Here is a 22,928-nt window from a genome sequence, read left to right as displayed (position 1 = left end):
ATTGTCTTCGCAGAAATAAATTCGCATTTGCATGCATTTACATTTAATTTAGATAGCGAAATTTTGTAATTTAGATGGGATTGCTATTAAAAAATAATGTTTCAAAAGGTCAAAGTATTTATCGTGTGAACTAAATTCTTGAAATGTTTTTCCTTGTGATTTATGTTAATTTGATAAGCCCTGTGCGATGAAATTATTATCGCTCCTTTAAATATATAAAATAGTAGTTTGTAAACGTTTGTAATTTTAATATTTCTGCATATTATAAACTCATTGTCGTCTCATAATATGTTTTTTTTTTTAACGAGCACGAAAAAATACATTGCATTCAACATATTTGAACACATTTGTTTTAATTCATTGTTTATTTCTGTCGAAATCACGTTGTTCAATTTTACTCCAATCGAATCCTTATCGTCAATATGCCGCAAGTGCGGACATAAAAATTCAGCAGCAACGTTACAAATAAATAGTCGGCATTTGTTGTAAATTGACAAAAAAAATTTCCAATAAATAAAATACTGTATTTATTCATTTACCGCGAATGTCCATTACGAACATCTCTCAATACGCACTTTTTTTCCCAAAATAATCAATATCTATTGTAATCCTGATCACGTTGGATCGCTCAAGGTAACAAAATTTTATGAAACTTCGCAAATTGCTCGCGAATAAAGAGTTATTTGTTAGTGCTCGTGAAAAAGAAAATATAATACACTGACATCCGTGTGATTTGATCTCTCGTTTTCTCGTAACGACAGAAAATTACACTGTACGTTACGTGATCATGGAACCCGCGCCTTGTCATTGCTGCTCCACCTTCGGCTAATCATCTCGAATGAACCGGTTGTTAAAGAGGCGCCTCCACCACGCAGGTTATAAATCTCGCGAAAGCAGCCATTATAACCGCGATCAGCCGCACTGCCATGCCGCCGAGAACGCAGCCGTGTTATCGCACTCGGTTAATGACGAACGTGAGGCATGATTATTAGCACCTCGTGGATCAGTCGCGGCGCAATTCCTCGATGACGCGTTACCCATCGTAGATAGCTCTATTTATGTTCCTCATTATCCAGAAAGATTATTATAATCATCAGCCGCGCCGTAATAATGCAGTTTATTGTGCCATTTCGTTATAAGTGGTATCTTATTTTATCGCAGTGAAACGTCTCGCATAACCGACGCAGTCATGCCTTTCGTCGGCGCAATTGTCGGGGGAACTGGCATCTTCCTCTTCCCTCTCTCCCTCCCCCCCCACCTCGATCTCTTTTTCGCACTCTGAGATATTGGTATGCCGCTCGCGCTGAGTCTGCGAGAACGTTTCACGCGGCGATTCCTAATCTGCAATTTGAGAAGAATACACCCGTCCGTATATAACTATACGTATCCTCGGCGTAACGCCGAAAAGGAGCACCACTCTTAGTCGAGCATTTAAACGGTCCACGCAATTAGGGAAGGCGCTTCGCGCTTCATGTTTTATTCATGCCGGCCCCGGCGCGGAACTCCCTCTCTCTCTCTCTCTCTTTCTCTCTCCTTGCCTTGCTTTCGACCCCTCGAAGATTAAAACCGAGGCACGAGGCAGGCGCACAGCTTGAACGTATAAATGGCCACGTATTCCCGTCTGACCCGTATCACCTGCGCGGGATGATACGTGGTCATTCTGAATATTTCCGATTTCCCGCCTATGTAAATTCGTCGGTTATCGAGCTGGACTTTGGAAATCTCGATAAGCTTGTGGATTTTCGATGATCTCGAGGATGGCGAGTCGGAAAGCCATTTCTCCGATTATTCATCATTTCTCCCGCGTTTCCTTATCTCTTATTCCACTGACAAATAACATCTATTTTAACTCGAGCCACGTAATAATAATGATATAATGTAACATTTTTCGTCATACTCGCATAAATAAATAGTATTCTGCAAACGCCTGAAATTATCACGAGTGCGCATTTTCTTTCACAAACAAGGAATTTGAGGTACCTTTTTATACTTAATTTTAAATCTTCCGAGCTTCATTAAAATGCAATTCGGATTCACGTTGTGCGCGCAGCCAGTAGTATGGCGTCAGCGAAATAACATTCGAGAGAGAGAGAGAGAGAGAGAGAGAGAGAGAGAAATCTCGGATTTCTCGCGCACGTAAACGCGATAATATCGGAATTCGAAGTGAGGACTTCGATGGTCGACCGCGCGTCAGTTGATCTTCTGATAGGGCGAGATGAACGGTGCTGGCGAGGAACTAACTCGATACTTTCACATCTAATTAGATCGTTACTTTTATGAGCGGAGCCGAGCCAAAGGCATATACGCTCGAAATTCGATTTCTGAGAATAAAATTCCTCGATTGTTTTTTTTTAATTTTTTTTTTTAGTCTTAATCATTTAATCTAAGAGTTTTATCAAATTTCTTTTATGATCTTCTTACGACTTTAGAATTTTTAATGAAGATACACTGACAAAATGTAGCAAAAAATATCTCTCCGTGTGAAATTTATGAAATAAACACTTTTAAACGTGTTAATGCATGTTTTAAAGGGTACGATGTAACCAGCGCAAACGTTAATTTGATACTCAATGGTTATAGATTGAAATCGGAGAACCTCGGTGGCGCCTGGTGTCCTAAGAACCAAATCACCAAGGAAGCTCGAGAGTGGCTAGAGATCGACCTTCATACTATCCACTTGATCACGGCCACCGCTACCCAGGGCCGTTTCGGAAACGGCGTGGGTGTTGAATTCGCAGAGGCGTATCTGTTGGAGTACTGGAGGCCGCGACTGGGCAAATGGGTTCGGTATAGAGACATCAAAGGAGAGGAGGTGAGCGCCTTAACTTAATTAAAGATTCTCTATCGTGGCGCGCTAGATTACGGACACTGGTATAGGACGCTGCCGCGAAGTTGTTCGACGTTTTCCGACCAAGTTCCTAAATCGGACTGATTGGATTCTCCATTACCTACCCATTACCCTAATGGTCCAGTCTGTATTATAAACGTATATTTAAATCGTAAATAAACTGTGTAAAAAAGGAAAAAAGTAGAAAAATTATATTAATAATTCTTTTGTTGGTAAAATGTATGCTTCAGGTGCATCTCTTGCAATTTTCCAATTTTATTTTCTAAAATAACAAAATCAAAATATAATAAAATAACGAATTCATATCTATAAATTTTTTTTCATATACTTTGCAATTTATGAGTATATTGTAATATAGAAGAGATAATTATGAAAAAATGGAAAATCCATTCAAGCCGAAGACTTTTTTTAAGCTTCTCATATTCTTATATCGAGTATCAAGTCACTTATGCGATGTGACGCAATATGAAAAACCATGCGGTTCTTTAAAACTGACAGACCGTCGGATCGATGCACGTTGGGCCATTCCAGCAAAAACATTGGCCGCTATCGTGATTTATGACGTGATACCGAGTCTGATTCGCGCAGCTACCGGCGCCAGTTGATGCTGCAGCTGCCGCAGTTGCAGCGAAACGATCGAAATAGGCCCGATCTCATTGACCAAAAATAATCGTTCTTCTGACTAAGCTGTTGAGATCGTTATTCCGGAGCTAGAGAGAGGGAGAGAGAGAGAGAATGCAGCCCGTTCTATACTTGAGTGCAGTTACAGCGGCGGCACGGCGTGTAGATGCCTGCGCGCGGGACGAGTTCAAAGTGTTCGACGATCAAGAATCGATTGCGGGGCGCGGGATTATCCTTGCTCGAAACGTAAGCCGCTTATCGCGAATCCGTAAGCTAATTTCGTACCGTCGGTGCACCACTTTGTCGGGCCCGTCCTCTACCAGCATGCCTCGAGCCTTCCGCTCGTCTGCTCGCGAGCGAATCTGCTGCGAGTCTCTCGACTAACGGCGAAGCCCACGTTGAAGTATTAGCGGGAGCAGCTGCGGTGAGCGGAACGAGTTCGTGATGGACGCCGTAAAGTTAGGATACCGGCATTACCGTGTACTATGCATTAGCGGCAGTATATTCCGTTCATATCCGTAGCGACGAACCGCGATCGATGCGCCACTACTACGTTTAAGGCATTTTCCAGATTGGATCTCTCATAAATAGGACAACTTTCAAAGTTTAGCTACAGTTGCGACCTGACAATCACTTTGATGCAACGGACAAGCGATTTATCTCGCCGAAATAATTCTTTACAATGGAAAATTCTTCTACCAAGCCGGAACCGCTTTTTATCGAGCAAGTAACCGACTCCATGAGAGAGAAAAAAAAACGAAAATCCCAAGTATCGGTAGCGTTTTAAAAGGAAGCCTATCGCCCTCCCCACACATCCGTCCGCAAACGTTCAGCCAAGATCACTTCGAGTAGACTCTGTCGACACGATGGCGACTGCAAACATCAAATGTGCCCGATACCGTTTACCTTTGAGGGAGCCGCGCGCACTAGTATCGCCGACGGCGACAGGACACGGGTGAACTCGACGTCGTCTACCGTCGGCAAGCAATGTTTATGGACCACGTCGCCGTCGCTATTACGACACTTTAAGCCTCGTTCGCCGGCGCGCGCGTCCCCTCGGGCACGATTCCGTATAGCGATGCAACGCGTACCCCGTTCATTAATGCGGCAACGATCTCCCGGCATCTCGCTTCACGAGACGCTAAGAAGAGGCGATACACGTCCTGAAAGGCGAGACGAAAAAGCTCGCCTAACCGCTAGGCAAATTGGCCATTCGATCGGCCGTCCTTACACGTCCCTGCTCGTTTGGTTACGATCTTATTAATATTGATGGACCACTCGCGCCGGCGTTAATGCGTCGAGGGACCGCGCGCGACGGTTCCCCTCCGCCAGCGAGAAGACACCTTGCGTGTCGCACGATTAACTTCATGATTATTCAATACTTAATGATTAGCTCGCTCTCGCTTTTCTGCCTCGGAGGCGACCCTCTTGAAAATACGCTCGGTCAACAATCAAGATTTCATGCTTATTCAATTTGCCGCGATTAACGAATTCGAAATGTAGCAGTTTACATAAACGTGTGGAACGTCGCGACCGAGATTTTATACACGTTCGAATTTTCGGTTTAAACGCGGTATGTAATGCATTTAACTAAGTATTTAACTAAATTGAGCTGTTTCAAAATTAATATAAACTGGTCTAACAGGTGTAATGTGTTGAATGAATTTGAAATTGATACATTTTCGTCCCATTGCATCTCTCTTTTACTCCAATTAGCAAAAGTGGTTTTGATATATTTTGCAGCAATCTTTCTGCCAAACAGTTTAAATATGCACTCCATCTTAATTCGATTACTTTGAAAATATGTCGGGGAGGAAAAAGACGATCGAAAACATTATTAACTTAAACTCGTGATTAATGGCGATGTAATTGGACAGGTGCTAACGTGACGCGAACCTAAAATGCGCGCCGAGACACAGTTTCTCGAGTATGTGACATATTCCGGCTCATCACTATTCATGGCCTTGTTATCAACTCGACATACTTAGCCCTTTTGCAACGCCGACGAGTGCGAAGAGTCGTTTACGTGTAAAATTTCGTGGCACAATTATCGGCGGAAAAACGACAATGATGCCGACGGGATGTTTTCAGTATTCTATCGATTTGTCCCCCTCGAGAGCAGTTATCCGTTATCGATCGAACATGTCTCTACATCTGGCATCCGATTACTATCTTGTTAATATTGATAGCCAGCTTGCACCGGCGCTAATGTGCGCCAGAGGATTGCATCTTCGTCGCACATGTCGAAGACGCTGTCTACCGTCATCGGCGCTCAACCGCGTAATTTCATGCAAACGCTGTGTAGCTCCTTCGATCCCAGCATGATTATTCACCGCTTTATCACTAAACACGATCCGATTACTAGCCTTGATTCATTTTTCCTTGTTATAGATGAAATCCATTAATGGTTAGAAATTAATTTCGGACTTACCGCTGCATCTGAAACAAAAAGGAGAAGTGATCCTCATTAAAATTGCTACATAAATTTCAATGTTTTTAGACACGTTGACAAATTCTTTTGAGAATTATTTATCTTATTGCAATTAGTATCACATATTGGCGCGACTTCGGCACGAAAATATTTCGTACTGCTGTTTGCTTAAACTGTTGCGCATATATAACAAAGCAAACGGATATTTATTACAAAATTTTCCGACCAAAATCAAGGAAACATCTTTCCTCTAAGAATAAACACCAAGTAGTTGTGTAGAGAAATTCGATTAATTATTGTACGAGAAAATGAGATTAACTCAGCCGACGCTCGTAGAAGGAAGCGAAATTTTTGCTTCCGCAGCAAATATACCCGAGACAGCAAATATTCCCTTTCCCGCGTCACGCGCTGCGGGAAGTTTTTCCAGGGTTTTGCGGAGATATCCAGACGAGAGAGAAAGAGAATGAAAGAGAGAGAGCGAGGGAGAAAAAACGTTCTACGAAGACTCGTGAGCTGCGCCGAGGCGATAAGAAACCACGGGGTCTTTAACAATTTCGAGGACAAGAGAGGAGCGCTAACGTATTCTGACGTATGTACTTGTGCAAGGTGCATACACCGTCGCATAACGCGTACCACGCACACGCGTACATATACGCGCCTGCGTAAAATGACGCGAATAGTACCACGTAATGCTAATAATAATTGTCACGCAGGCGGGAACGAAAGACGGAGGCACTCCAGCTTCAAAAGGCCGCCAGAGGTAATTAAAGCTTGAGGCGCGACCTTTCTCTCTCTCTCTCTCTGTCTTTCTTCCACTCTTCCTTCGCCTTTCACCCTCGCTCGCGAAGAAAGAGAAAACACCTTCCAACTCCTTCCACTCCGGCTCTAACGCTCGTCTCAATAATAAATACCCGACGTCAAAAACCGACCCCACTTCTCATTAGTCTACGCGCCACGGCGTGCTTCCATCGTCCGTGCTCCATCGACGGACGGGAGATTAAATAGATTTTCTTGGAATCGGTGCAGTTAAATTCGCCCGAGCGCAGCTTGCACAGTCCGCAGCCTGCAGGAAATGGTACGCCCCGCGTAGAGAACTTCTCTCGAAACGATGATATTTTTTCTCACCGTAGTTCCGGTTTTAAGCACAATGCGTTCCGTATCATCGAGATACCTCAATCAAACGCTTCGCGAATAAAAGTTTGGACATAAATAATTACGAGCATTCTGCGAGACGAAAAACATACATTTTAAAAATATGTAATTTTTTAATGAATGTTATCTCTCCTTTACGTTACGCGAGAATTTTTTTTCCTCCCGCAGATAACGTCTTACCTTTATTTCCCGACAACATCCGTATATAATTAATTTTCCAAACTTACATTATCCCAGGCATACTGCCGCTAAACTTTTTCTTGAAGGCATTAATTACTTCTTTTAGTGCCAACTTTTCATATTTAACATCACATTTTCATGTTTCTATGCGCAACATTGACGCACTTTTAATCAGCGCATCAAAATCCACTCGTTAAATTGCAAACATCATTAACAAATATTATCTAAAAACAATTTGCGAATTTTGACGCAAAATAGTTAAAATACCTTAAATAAATATGTGTAGTGTATGTCTTTCATGTTCACATGTTTCAAACTGCTGAATTTCAAACATCAAAATTGGCAGAAGAAAAATACAACTCTAATATTTGCGCTATTCACGTACTTTTATTGCCAGGAATATAGAATGTGAATGTAGAAAATTATTCCCCCCCCCCCCCCGATTGCAATAAAATACAAACGTAATCTTCTAAAAGACAACGTCAGAAGAAGTATAAACGCGGGGGAGCCTGTCCATTGCACAAAGAAGACAACATATGGATATCTTCCAGTCCCTGCAGACTACACGTTGCGTCGTTGGACACACGCCGGAAGAACATCCACAAATTGACCGAGCTTATATTGTTAAAAATGTTCACGTTCGCGGCTATTGTATCTTATTTTCTATCCTCGGCCAAAAATAAAAAGCACGAACTGGTTTATCGATTATTGAACGTCTCGCGGATTGTTGGAAAATTGCTTGTAAAAAAAAAAATCTAACAAACAACCTCATTTACGTTGGTAAACATTTTAATAACATGTTTACCAGTGATTTTCGCCAATGATGTTTGCAGGTGTGCACCACGCTTTAAGTACAAATAGATTCGCGAAGGGTGCTCGGAGCATCAAAACTATCCTACTTATTTTTTCCGCCATCTCCATAGTTTTTAATGAGCGTCTCGCGCTTCCACTCCCGACTCTTTTTTTTACCTTTTAGCTCGTTATCTTGTTTAGTGCGACGTAAGCAGTTGAGAAGAGATGTACTACTTTTAATAGGTGTCAAAAGTTAAAAGCACATTCGAGAAGCACGCCGGAATAATGTGACAGTGACGAATCATTTTGACGAGGACGAGGGGAAAAAAAAATAAAAATATGTGTTCGCGAAACCAACCTGAAAATGTCGGCGTACATTATATCATATCTCTTCGCGATTGTGACGAAAATACAAAAATAGGGCATTTATGGGAAAGCGTATGAGCGAACGAATATCGGATTTACAATTTCTCTTTCACGTAAAATGATAAAAATCTTCGAAACAACGCTCGTAAAAAGTATGCTTAATCAGAATAGCCCCATTTAACATTCAAAGAAGCGACATATCGGTATATGCCATCAGTTTTGAAACGACTCTTAATCACGGTCCTCGGCAGAGTACAACGACCCGCGGCAACTGACATGTCACCCTCTTTTTCCACAGATTTTAACACGGAGTGTTCTATGCGTTACATTTTAAAACGACACTTAATCACGGAAGTTCATGCAGTAACGCGACTATCAGCGACACGAATGACGCTTTACTAGTTGGCTATCGATGAAGCGGGTAATATCGATTCTCTCGCAACATTGTGCAAAGAATTTAATTCAATTTGATGTAATACTCAAATGCCGTGATTTTCTATTAACTTTTATTAACCGTAAATACTAAAATTGTTTCAATATGCAAAAAGCTTAAAGAGACTTGAGAGTTTAAATCTGAATAAAGTCTATATAACGATTCCGTTGAGATCAAATGGATATGCATATATTCGAGAGCTACAAGGTACTCTTTGTAGAATTAAATATTCAAGTCTCCTAGCTCATTCCAACGTGATGGTTAATCGATACAAAGTCGAGAGAAACATTTTCTTCGGTAACAACTGTATATTATGACTTTGACATGCTACCGCTCTATGATTATGTGATACATTTTCCGAGCAAAGCCCAATTGTCTATAATTAAAGAGCACGACCTCGAAATAATAACTTTCGCAAAAGTGATGATCACGGGGATGCTCGCAGACGGTAGGTAGCTTAGGTTAGGTATAAGTGGTAGGTCTTAGCCCCTTGATCCATCATTATCCCATCCGGTGACGAACCGACTTCGCCGGGCTTTCCTCCCCGCGTGAGGTCGAGCGGGGGAATTCCGTGCGGAAATCCGATAATTGTTGGGGGATAAGTGCGCGCGAGTGGGGTGCGTGAGGAGACGGATGCGTGCGTGCGGAGCGAACGGACACGCAACCGACGCTTGCGTTGATCCCCAGCGCCCGATCCCGGTAAATCACGCACTGTTTCCAGGTAGCCACGACGACGTGGTGGCGGCGGCGGCGGCGGTGGTGGTGGTCGGGGGGGCGTGGGGAAAAAATAAAGGAAACAACGAAGCGATATTGCCGGCCGGCCACGCTGTGATGATGCCGGTTGTAATGGCGCACGCACAGGAAACCAGGGACATTAGCAAAACGCGCTCGCTCTCTGTCCACGGGATAATTCACGCGCTTCACGATACACGTGTGCACGCCCACGACATTCACGGCGTATATAATCGCAATTGTAAGTGTAACCAAGGCTTCGGTGTGTTGATGCGAGAGCGATAGCTCTGTCGTCGAAACGAGATACGCTTACGCGCTGGATCAACGGCGACTGCGATATGTCCTGCGAACGCGATATCGCGTAATAACTCGCATCGCGATAACGGCACGCATTAACGTTCCGCTTTTATTGCACATCAAGGCCGACAGATTTAATAGTAGATAAAGGTAGGCGCGGATTTTCGAGAGGAATATGGTTGGACCGCGATAGGGAAGATTGTAGTCGCACAGTCAACGGTAAAGTCTTTCTCTGAAATATCCTTTCATTTTTATTACATTCTTGACGGAAGATAAAGTTTCGACGTAAGACATCTTTCATAAGGATATCATGATTAAATTATAGATAATGTTTAAGAAGCTTATTCGCAATTTTCGCGACGTTCACATGTTACAGATCTCCTTTATTGTTTCCTATCAAACTTTAAGATGCAAAAGATAAAATGTATGACGAAGAATGTAAAGAAAATGCGAAATAATGTCTTTCCTCCGTTCAAACCGAACAATTTTTCCCTTTATTCGAGAAAACCGAATCGAATCATATATCGTCAAAGTGATACACATTTTTTATTCCAAAAAAAACGAATATTTTTTGCGAATAAAAGTTCGATGGAAGCGAAGTAGTAGAACCATAATCGGTAATAGGTAGGATGTCCTAAAAATATCGGCCCATCGGCGAACGAAATTCCGATAGCGTCATTCAAGAGAAGTGCACGAAAATATTCACGGAGGCAGTCACCGCCACGACATGCATGCGCCGACGCAATAAATTCGTTTTATACGGCGCTTCGACAGGCAAAAAACGAACACGGGCATAAGTTATGAACACTTCAAAATCGCACACGAGGAAGAAGAGCACGGTTTGCTTGGCTCACCAAATTTTTTCAACCTCTCGGTGCCATCCAAAACGTCCAAAACCGTAATCAAGTCGAGAAACTGAACATTGGCTAATAAGTTGTAAAAAGTTGCATAGAGAAGTATAAAAAAAATAATTTAAGTATTGGGAAAGTTAAAACAATATTTATCGAAATTAGATGTCACATAGAAAAGAGAGATGTGTTTACTACATTCAAAATTCGAGAGATTTCGAATAAATGAAGACTATTGAGGTTAACGCATAGAACTGAATTTCCTCCCCCTTCGAATTGTTGTTTTTTGTTTTTTTTTGGCACTTTCAAACAGCTTTAAAAATTATATTTACGGATACATGAAAAAATTGGAACGGCCAACTTTTACATCACGATCGTGATAAAGTCTCACGAAAGCGACTCACTTCCCAAATGGGAGTCTGAATTTAGAAAGTTTATAACCGCATCTAGCATCCTTGAAATGCACTTCGATCGTGACGTCATCGGAGATGCATATTTACGAGATACACTTCCGCCGTAAACTGCGCATGCAGCCATTACGATTTGAAGAAGCCGTCACGATAAAGTTGCATCGGCTGCTGCATCTTCTTGACTCTTTTACATTGTGCACGCCCCTTTCCACCATCGCCGCGCACCGTGCACTTGTTTCTGTCTCAAGAAAGTACCAGCTGCATAATTTTGCAACGCCGGTGCAACACGATAGACGTATAAGAGCCGACAGATGTCCCATCTCGTGCTCGGTCACGTCATCCGGTTGTCATTCGTTTGCAAAATGGCTCGCTGTTTTCATTTTCTGTTCCGTCGGCGTTCCTTAATCTTGACGTAGAAAAGCGTCTTATGTTCTATCTAACTGCACGTTCTCTCGTACATTTTATATTAACGTTGTTTCCGTTGTATTTTATTAACAATCACAGTTTACCCCAGTTACCAAATTTCTGTTTAAAAATAGTAGAATATAAATTTATAATATAAAAAGTAATTTAGTATTTTTTCTTTTAACAAATAATTGCCATTTTTAACAAAGAAAATTTTCTTAATAATTGTCTTATAAAGTCTCTCATCAAAGATTTTAGGAAAACTTATTATTATATTCTTACAAAATAATTTATACTCTTTCAAAGAATATTGTGAAATTTTCTTGAAGAAAAGTCAAGATAACAAGCAAATCAAATTTTTGTTTTAATTTAATATTCTTGATTAAAGTATTAAATTATTAAAATTCAGAATATATTTTGAATAAATTTGATATAATTATTACAATTTGGTAAACTTATGATGATTTGCGAATATATCAACTTGCGAATAAATTTGATATAATTATTACAATTTGGTAAACTTATGATGATTTGCGAATATATCAACTTGCGAAATATTTGAAATAAGTAATTTACAGTATGTATTTTTTTGTATATACAATAGAAGTTTTTATTTTAAGTAAATATTACTTGTTTCAAGAGAGTAAATGATGAGTGTATCTTAAGACTATTGTCAAGAAAATGTTTTGTGTAAAAGTAAATCATTACTTAAAAGAAGAAGGCTAAAATTGAGCAATCGCTTTTCTTAGCTCTAAAATGATATATTTTTGCATGTAAGAAGACAATCTCCATTGTCAATTTATGTAAAATTTACGAATTATTGTCTACGACAATACAAGATTCCGGACATTCCCTAATAATAAGACTATTATAGTCAATACCTATAATCGTTGTTTAAATTTGATCTTTATGGGCACATGGCAAGTTGCACTTATACACGAAGGGTGAAAATAAAAGAAGCAGGAGAAACGATGGAAAGACAATATTATCTGCTGCATCTTATATTGGCAAATTATCACTATATGCAAACTTTCGAACAACCTTTTCGTCGCTCACAATTAGAATAATACAAAATAACAATTGCGTATCTCGCGTTGAACAACTCTTTAAATAATACATATAAATATCATGATGTATAATGTCCCATGTACACATATCATGAATCATTGTGAATATTTGTGTAATGACGCCAGGATGAAGCGCATTTAATTCGACGATTTACATATGATGATTAGATGATTAATAGCTCGTGAAAATGGTAATTACGCTCATGAATCAACAATCTAATGCAAATTAATAGTACGATATAAAACAAGAATGACAGATATATACATATTAATATTACACATATTATAATCAAGTTTGCTGCAGTCCAGTTAATTTCATGATTGATAATATTGCCATACGAGACATTTTGACAATATCCGAACTATTTCACTATATTTTTTTTTATTAAATAGTTACTCATATATCTATATTCAACAAAAATATTAATGACAAGAAATACGAATTTTAATATGATTTTGACATTTTAAATTGTCAACTATCTGTAGTTTCTATTAACCTTAGTATTATCTAATTTTCTTGTAAAAATAGACACATTTAAATACTTATTCCATCCTACGAACATACATACAGACAGTTAACTATCAGGGGTGCAAGATCTTCACGCTACTCTGCTGTGAAAACCGGCAGCAACATAACGCGCAGCTGAAATAGGTCCCTGGTTGCCATAAAATGAGAAAGAATCGACCCCCGGACACGGAGAGTTTTTCACCTAGGGTGCAGTAAGCTATCCGTTGGTAAGGCGGTAAGGGCGCGCCTCTGGGAGTACTTTCCAAGTGTCTGTTTCTAGAAGAAGGGAACGGTAACGCGGATCTGAGAGGGTAGAAGCAAGGGTTGCCAGTGAAAACCCAAGAAACGCTTTTACGTCTCGGTAATTGAACTCCGCTATACTCGTATATATATGTAACCTTCGAAAGCAGGTTGAGCTGGTTACACGCCAGTGACTCGATGCGGAGCAAATAGTGTTTTCCAAAAATTGTAAAGCAATATTATAAAAACATTATTTGAAAGTAGCAATCACGAGTTGAGAAGGGCTGGGCCGAAATAAAGTTCGAGTCGATATGCGAACAAGGTGAAAATAGGTCAGCTGTTTAGCCTGCGAGTAGGTACAACAATACTAAGCGCATAAGGATGTCCCGAAGGACCACGTTAGGGTATCTTGACATAAGGTCCCTCGTGGCAGGCACGTCGACGGTAGTGTAGTAGTAAAGGTCGGCGCATGGGTGCACCGAAAAGTGGTAGAAGGCTAAAGGCACGGAACGTATGTTCGGCCACGAGACGTGCGCAGAATGTGTTGTACCTACCGCAAAACGTTCTGTCGCGCGATTGTGCTGCAAACTCATCGTCACGACGAAGCCGTACATTTACACGTTTATAAGGTTAACTGCGAACACATACATCATTTACGTTTATACTTTAAGGAAAAACGTAAAGTCGAATGTGTGTACGCGTGACTGCATCGAAAGTACATTTTTTCCTAGTTGAAGATTATTTGATCAAATTAAGTCATGTTTTTATGAAAAATTTACTAAATTACCATTTATTAGCGTTTCAATTTTTATTATTACACATCTCGCTCGTCAAGCTTCATGATCGATCTCTTATTATTTACTTGCATTTCGGTGCTTAATTCTCGATAACTCAGTAATTAACCGCGCTGAAGAGACATTGCCTTCGAACCCGTCAGAGAATTTATAATTATTGGAGAGAAAACGCATATCTTCCGATACACCCTGTATAATATGTACCATCTAACCCGGCATATATACGTGTATGTGGGCACACACCACATGTATCTATGTATATAAGCGTACCTGGCTATCTACTCACCATGGGCAACGCCACTTCGCGTGATCCCGTGGGACCGTGCCACTCGCCCGCACGCCCCGCACCCTCTGTACACCGTACACCACCCTACACACCGCCGTCGGATAAACCGCTTATTTTATTCATAAACCCACAACGTGGAATCAATATTGCACCGTCGCCCCAGCACGCTCGAGGAGAGAGAGACGTCGTCAACGACGGCAACACGTTCGCTGCCTCGACGGGGATCAGGGAATGCGGACGGCGGACGTTTAACTCAACCCTCTCTCGCCCTGCGTTACTCTCCTGCCTGCGCCCGTTGCGAACCCTTCGTCCCTTCTCGATTTGCCCGTCCGTGTTAGCTTCTCTGTCTGCGCATCTCTCTCTCTCTCTCTCTCTCTCTGTCTCTCCGTGAGTCTCTGTCGGACCTAATGCGGTGGAATGTAGGGTGAAATTAGTCCTTAGCCCCCGTCTGATCCCGTGGAACGCGATGTCCATTCTATGACAGGACATATCCAAGTCCGGGGAAGGAGGGGAGAGCGGCATTTCGCGCTGCTAAAGCACAGGCATTGTCCAGACGACGTATAAATGTCATCGTCTACCGCCAGACAATCGCGACGTTCCAAACGGGATAGAAAGTAAACGCGTCCGATAACTCTTTGCGACCTGCCGGACTGATTGATACACGTGAGGACATTTATACGTGGATTTTGCGAAGGACGTCATAAATTCATTAACATAGGGAAATTTACGATGGCAGGATTCAGTCGTTTCGAGACAGTTTATCGATAACGTAGACTACTTTCCGTTTACGTATGCATAAGATACTACGCTAAAGTTACAGCTATCAGCTCGAAAATGTATGGTATATTAAAAATTCTTATCTCGCAAACTGTTGGTACACATAAAAGAGTCCGCTGTTTTGCATCCCCGAGCTACTCGTACATCGGTATCGTCCGATATGGCGGGGCGGTATAAAAAGCGCGGTAGAATGGAGAATGGCGCACGTGTTCAAATATCCGACTGTCCGAAGTTAATGTAACGCCGTTGCAGAAAGAGAGCTAATGAGACTCGCGCCGACTACCGACCGGTCTGGTAAAGCTCAAACGCCGTGCCGGACCGAAAACTGAAATTGTCCTGTACTTGAACCGACGCTTTCTGTGCTTTCAGGTAATACAGGGTAACACGAACACGTATTTGGAGTCCAAGCACGAGCTGGAGCCGCCTCTGTGGGCGAGTAAGATCCGTTTTCTACCCTACAGCTATCACAGGCGGACGGTTTGCATGCGGGTCGAGCTCTACGGGTGTTACTGGAGCGGTAAGCTGTTTGCACTCGCCAATTTTCGTGAAACTTGCCGCGGACCGGTACACCCGCCGGACTGTCCATTAACCCTGATACCAGCGTGCCCAGAGCAAATTTGCTTTTCAAAATCTTGCTCGTATAATTCCGTTTTCGCCCGGAAATCGAATTAGCTACGGGCGTCGAATGGGTGCTCTCAATGCCGAAAATGCGGTGAATCATTAGAGCACGTGTTATACTATAAGGTCACTCGACAAACGCGCAAATGTGCTTGTACGAGCAGTTTGTTTCCTAAATAGCTCGAATGATCAAATATGAGATTAAACTGTAGAAAAGTATCAATCTTTTTGCGTCTTTTTAATGTTTATTGCAACTGGTAAAAATATATCATATATGATTTAAATTAACGTTAAACTATACGTAATATTACTATCACGTTCAGCAAATAATTCCCTAAGCGAATTCGCTATCACGATTTTTTTTAATTTAGTAATTTTAGTTTATGCTTACATGTTTCAATTAAGCGTTAAAAATTTTGTTAAAAGTCGTGTACAATCCGCTTAAAAATTTGTGTAGATTTTATAATGTACGCTCTACGTCTGTCGTAAAGAAATCAAAAGAGTCAAGTATGACCTGTTTTCGAACAAATCAAAGACAGTATCGTCGATAGGAGGGTCAACAATCGCATCTTGACTTTTCCTCCCGCAGACGGCGTGGTGTCCTACTCGATGCCCCAGGGCGATAAAAGGGGCAATGGATGGGAATTCTTCGACGCGATCTACGACGGGCACTGGGACGGCGAGCTGCGCCGTGGCCTGGGTCAGCTGACGGACGGCAAGAAGGGGCCTGATAATTTCAAAATGTACTACGATAACGATCGCGCCCAGGGCTGGGTGGGCTGGAGGAACGATAGCCGCGGCCAACCGGTCGAGATCAAGTTCGAGTTCGACAAAGTCAGGGAATTCTCCGCCGTCCATATTTACTGCAATAACGAATTCACCCGAGGCGTCCAGGTTCGTAAGCGATACACTTATGCACTTAAATATTTTAGTTTTTAAAAAAAAATTGATATTTCCTTTTCTAAGAATATAGACAATTGTAATAAACTTATAAAAATAGATATATAATATTACCGAATATATCACATAAGAGTTCTGCACAACTGCTTTAGGATCGCTCTTACAGTTTAACTGTTAAACTGTCTAAACCAGTTACGTTCGTACCGACATTTTAGCACAAAGTAAATGCGCAATCACTTAACAATAATACATTATTAGTTATATAATAGAAAAGTATAATGTAACATAAATCTTTTCTAGTGAAAAATTAACGCATGTTAGATCTCGTAAAAGCCGAAGTGCATCGGACAGTAAAGTATCGAGAAGTTATCTCACATCCTTTCGGAATACGTTTCACTTTAAACACACGTGTAATCTCTCGGGCCGCTCGTCGCGATTCCGTGCGGGTAATACCCCGGAAGAACCTAAAGAATCCACGTGATCAGAAGGGAGCACGCGCCGCTTCTATATCGAATTACTTCTCCAGCCAAGGATCCCCCTCGTGAACTCGTTGACGCCGAGGAATCGTTTACCTTCGCTTTAGCGACGTTATTCCTTAGTCCTCGCCAGGAATGCGCAAGCAGCGTCGATCAACACGCTCGCCATCCACGGTTCTTCTTGATCCCTCTCTCCTCCTTTTAACATCACCGTCTTCCACCTTAGTCGTCGCGCAGCATCTGGTCGACAAGATGCACTCCCTTCCCCCGCCTAGCGCCTGTTTCCCGCCGCTCACCCTCTCGCGCCACCACGCTTGATTGAATATTCCACTCGACGCTTTATCAGGCAGACGCCCGCTGAATATCAATACAGCATGGAGCAAGCAATTCCGGCAGTTTGATATCTGCCACCACGGTCTCGGTGTGATGATCGCACTGAGTCGACTATTAGCCGCGTTATTTCACGAGGAATCTTGCGAATCTGAATGGGGAATTCATGCACACGTTGCAGAGACATACGTTGCCTCGGTTGGAATTCAAACACCGAAAACGCTGATATTCGCGGAATGGTTTTGATATGATAAATTTTATGTAATTAATCGCGTTTACATCATACACGCGGGACCGTAATAAGTTATTCGCTGATTGCGAATACCAACGTTACTGTCGTGATTCGCGATAGATGCGGAATTTCTCTCCTGCGAATCTTACACCCCCTCTTCATACTCAACCCCTGTTTCGTAATTTCAACTTTTACTCGCGGAACTTAAGGGGAAGACGGAAAATTCGAGCAGACATACTTGATGGAAGAAAAACAATTCCCGGATGCTCCTTGAGAGGCAGGTAGGAAACTTTTCGCATCATTCGCCATATCCGTGATTCAGCGTGTTGTAGTCGCGGAAATGAGTTCGCGGGGGCGGCTTATAAAGAGGATTCCTCGTGGCTTGCGCCGAGTTATATAATTCGATCCGCCGTGTAATTTTCGTTTGTGTGTGGCCACAAATCGCGACCTCGCCGCCACGTCTCGTCCTACGTAGATCTGATGATTCGATAGAATTGTGATAGCCGGCCCGCGGCGATTTATATACAGGCGCGCGCCTTTTATTATGTCAAAGTACCGCAAAATGTACTTTTCTCATTACGACTCGATACCTCGATTATATTGCAGAAGATAAGACAACACAATGCGAGATCGGAGAGTAGAAATAATACCCATCGTTAGGCAAAGCACAATATTACAAGTCTAGGTGAAAATAAAAGAGAGAGAGAGAGAGAGAGAAAGAGAGAGAAAGGAATTGCCAATATCTGTAATGTATGGACATTTGTTATTGGCAGTCATGTATCACAACGATCATCCGATGACGTCGTATCGAAAATGTGAAAACTCGAGATCTACGACGATACAGTTCATATACCACACATATTGCATGTTTCATCATACCCGAGACAAATCCGCTTTAAACACGCGCGCGTATTCTGTCATATGCTACAGTTCGTTTAGAGGCTCGACGGCGCGTGCGGTGAAATATGCATGGGAGATTATTGAACGTTGTCAGAAACGGAAGCACCGAATTTTGATCCGAGTAAAATTGCCCCGAATAATTCTTTCGCGTTGAAATCGCAGGGCAGAGAAGAGATTATATGCCGTAATACCGCGCGTTACGTTAAAAAAATTCGGCTATTACTAATTTATACGACAGAGAAATATTTAATATTAGCATATTTTATGTAAAATAGTACTGTTAATGTTATTATTATTTTAAAAATTATAAATTTATATTCCTAATTTTCGGAAGCGGTCGGAAAAGTAAAATTACCTTTTCCTTCTCTATTATAAAAAAATAGTTTTTTTCTTAATTAAATAATGTGAAAAGTCGCTGTATCGTCCATGCACTCAAACATTTTCTAATAGTTAGATTAAAAAGTGGACACAATAAAAAAAAAAAAAAATAGAATAGTCGATGTTGTGCATAGAGAAAACATGCATATTACGTTTCCAAAGAACGGTAGCGTCGCTTCTGTGGATGGAAAATTGTAAATAAAAGCGCTCTTTGATCCAGCAATCTAAACGATAACGAACTTCGATCTGCAGAGTTTCGAGCACGTCGTTAAGCGCAGGTCCTTCAAATAGGGACGTATTCCCGTTAGTTTTGCGCTACTGACACCGCTCGATGTTTTTATTTCAGAAGAGCCGTACACATCCTGCTGCAGCGGCGGCGGCGCGGCGGCGGCGGCGGCGGCATTGACGAAACAATTGCCGCGAAAAATCGAAAAAATTTTTTGGCGCCCGTCAAAAATCCGCGGGGGCGTGTAGCCATGCGTGCGCACGCATTTGCAAACTGGTTCACGTACGTTGTGAATATCTTGCACAAAGCGTAAATACAGCCGCGCGCGGCGAGCAATCCGGAATAAACGCCCCGGTACAGCTCTTTGATGCTAGGTTCAGTGATCACCCTGCCAAACACGCCCCCGTAGTATTCGTATTACGATTCAACTTCACCCCAGATTCCCGCCGAATGTATATAAACTTTAATAGCCTGTTAAACGTAAATTAGAATGTAGCCGCGCGTTGAAATTCGCCGCGAATACCGCGAGCGGTAGCCCTTATCGTGCGGCGCGCACGGTGAATAATATAAAAAAAGGTGGACCATAAATGGATTATATATTTTATAATCTGTTTGCCACTGCGTGGCAAACTATATGTGGTATTATAACGACGAATCGGAATCGGTGCGCTTACAAATCCCGAAAAACATATGAATTCATGTGGCGTACGCGATAAAGCCCAATAAGTATTCGCGTATTGCGTATAGCAATAAAAAATAAAATAAAAAAACAAAAAATATATATACAGTACATTGGAATATTAAAGAGGTGAAATACCAAGAGAAATACCTCTTGCGTGATGCGTGGCGAGAGATGCGAGGCGGTAAGACGACGCGCGCTCGCCGAATCGGTATATTTCATTCGGGAGAGCTCGAGCTCGTTTGCGAGAATATTAAAAGCTCGCGCATTGATACAGCGAAGAATTATTACCGAATTTATGAGCGGCGCATTCGAATCCTTCGCAGGGGGAAAAAAGGAGGCGGTAAAAACGGCCGCCTCGTCGTGGGCGTACTAATGGGTTTTCGATAACCAATTCGGATAATCGGGGCGCACTGAAAAATCGACGGAACCTTCGATTAAACCCAATAATTACAAAGTCCCTTATACACACATTATACACGCACACCGTTACACGGGCACACGCAAACTACGGCGCAGCGGCTGCCTACACACCGGTGGCGCGCCATAAATGCGCCCGGTCTTTGATGCAGCGGTCAGCGGTCCTCCAAACGGCCGCGTTGCAACCCCTTCGTGGTCGGGGCCTCGACGTAGCGGCGGCACCTAACACCCGATCATCGTCCTCCGAATTCCCTTACACGTTAGCTGGTTTTATGTAACCGGCGACGACACCGCGACGGCACGAGCTTATAAACCCGAGCGCTTCACAATGCCGGTCACTCTCAAGTTCTCCATTCTCGCTCGTTCGTTCGCTGTCTGCTGGCGTATGGCATCTTTGATACCTAAATAACATTTTCCCCCTTCGGCGTAGCAATCGGCGATGAAACATGTCTGTCACGAGGAGTGATAATGAATCGCGGTACAGGTCAGCCATCAAAACAGGCTTCGCCGGTGGGGCTGGAAATCCGCTCGAAATAGTACGCGCGGATCATTCTGGAGTCAGGTAATTTTCTGGAGTGCGCGCCGCGCGCGTCGTAATGTAATAAGCGTAAAGGGGAGACGAATCTGCTTATTTGCGAAAAATGAATTTACCCGCGTTACTCGTTCCGCCAGAGAGAATAAGAGAAGCGGGACGCTCATCGCGGAGATTCTCTCGTTGTCTGATATTCCGACTCGCAGTAGGAAAATGCCCTTCCTCTTTCTCTTTCTCTCTCTCTCTCTCTTTCTCATTTGCGTGAGAGTGCCGCCTCGTCAAAGTGCATAAATTCGCGTGATTGCGCGTCCGGGGTCGATGTAACGGTCTTCCGCGCGTTCGGCGTGCCGATTTTATTTAGAGATGCTCTTTCCTCTTTCGAATCCGTTTCAATTTTGCTGACGGACGTTCCCTCCGGTACGTATTTGGCCGAACGAAAACGCGTTATCTATTCAGCGTAATGCATAAAACTCCATAGTCGGCTAATGGAACGAAATAAAATGTACACGCGCTGTCATAATTATTCTAGAACTCCCTTTAATATAATCCGCTTCCTCGTTTTTCAAGAGCTGCATCTATAATCCGATATATCATATAACGCTCTACCAATATATAAATATTATATCTAGGCGTGCTCACTATATCTATTACAGCTCTCAGAGTAAACGTTTTAAGTTTTTACTATTTAACTGCGTACGAAGTGATTGGAAAATATTATTTATCTTTTCAACATCTACGCGAAAAGAACAGTTTTGAAACATCTAAAAATTTAGCTGGATATATATATCTGAAAATAATTTTGTTTGATTCTCAAAATAATTATGTAAGACGCTCGAACTGGTTATTAGAATGTGAACAATTTTTATGATCATGCTTCAGCGTGTCACACAATATTTTTGTCTAACAATTTTTATTTTAGATCTGTATGTAGCTAAAATTTTTTAGATACTTCAGCAAAACCGTTCTTTCTGTACAATTGCGCATCTATAAATACTTAATGTGCACCTAGAGAGAGAGAGAGAGAGAGAGAGAGAGAGAGAAGTACTCTGATTTCTTTTTAAACAACTAATGCTCCCTCACGATACCTTTCTCGCGAATACTCGCGTTTACAGCATTCTGAAGGTGCTCCGAGAATTGCGTCTTAAATTATGTGTGCGTTAGGCTGCGTTTGACTCCGCGTGCCCACGCACGTTCGCACGCGCGTGCATGCATGAGCTAGAAATATACATCTTCTCCTTTCCACAAAGACTTTCGACGCTAACGTAGCAGCGAAAGCTCAAACGAGTTTTATGGCGACCTATCTTCATGCACCACCTACGCGCGCGCCCGGCCTCGCGCAAGGTGCATCGACATGTCGATACTACCTGCTGTTACCATCGAATCTCGCGTCTTCCCGCCGCACGGTATATCGCTCCCGGCTGCCACCGCCGCGAGATAAACCTCTGGAAATTGGATTTACATGACGCGGATTAGGATAACCGAATCTGATAGGCCGACTCCCCCTATCTGCCGCATCATTGGAAATGTATTCTCGGTTCTCTAGCACGGCTATACTATCAAACGTGTAAAATACGAGACGAGAAGATACAGGCGACGCTTTATGATCTCGCGTGTCTGCATCAAGCTAAGAGTATTCTTGAGTTTCGTTGCTTGGTAGCTCGGACATGACGCCAGATAAAAAAAAACTGCATCGACAAATCTCAATTGATTTCCAATTAAATCAGTGCAATCGTCTAATGTTCGAATTTCTATTTTCTTCCTGAATCTCTTATATTGCGTAATGCATTAAAAATGCATTATGTGTTGTCGACTAACAAACGTTCCTTCTATGACTATTAAATTTTTTCAAGTATAAAGATTTTTTACAGGAAAGGGAAACTGTATTCTTATTATTGGATACGTTCACCTAATTCAAGTACAGGAGGAAACTTGCTTTATCGCTCACGAACTCGGTAACTCGGTAACTTTTATAGGGCTGACAAGCTGTTACGTGTGGCTCCGCCGTGCCACTCGCGCGCGCGCGCTGTATTCCCCGACAATCAACTTTACG

The 22,928-nt window shown here is 42.2% G+C and overlaps 1 protein-coding gene and 1 long non-coding RNA gene across 3 annotated transcripts in view; one reads left to right on the top strand and one right to left on the bottom strand.

The window, feature by feature from the left end:
- LOC120358650 overlaps positions 1-22,928 on the bottom strand; it is a 423,202-nt gene that overhangs the window by 352,280 nt on the left and 47,994 nt on the right. For both annotated transcript variants that reach the window (XR_005575556.1, XR_005575555.1), the window contains exon 3: positions 5,901-5,908. This is a non-coding gene — a long non-coding RNA (uncharacterized LOC120358650). The remainder of the gene's footprint in view (positions 1-5,900; positions 5,909-22,928) is intronic.
- LOC105193470 (epithelial discoidin domain-containing receptor 1) overlaps positions 1-22,928 on the top strand; it is a 147,707-nt gene that overhangs the window by 82,257 nt on the left and 42,522 nt on the right. Inside the window, exons 4-6 of the mRNA XM_039453531.1 lie at positions 2,581-2,812; positions 15,557-15,704; positions 16,395-16,699. Of these exons, the coding sequence (XP_039309465.1) occupies positions 2,581-2,812; positions 15,557-15,704; positions 16,395-16,699 (685 nt within the window). The remainder of the gene's footprint in view (positions 1-2,580; positions 2,813-15,556; positions 15,705-16,394; positions 16,700-22,928) is intronic.

The sequence above is a fragment of the Solenopsis invicta genome, chromosome 9 (assembly GCF_016802725.1).
Source record: "Solenopsis invicta isolate M01_SB chromosome 9, UNIL_Sinv_3.0, whole genome shotgun sequence".
Taxonomy (NCBI): Eukaryota; Metazoa; Arthropoda; class Insecta; order Hymenoptera; family Formicidae; genus Solenopsis; species Solenopsis invicta.
Note: the sequence above shows the minus strand (reverse complement) of the source record. Positions and strands in the feature narration are given on the sequence as shown.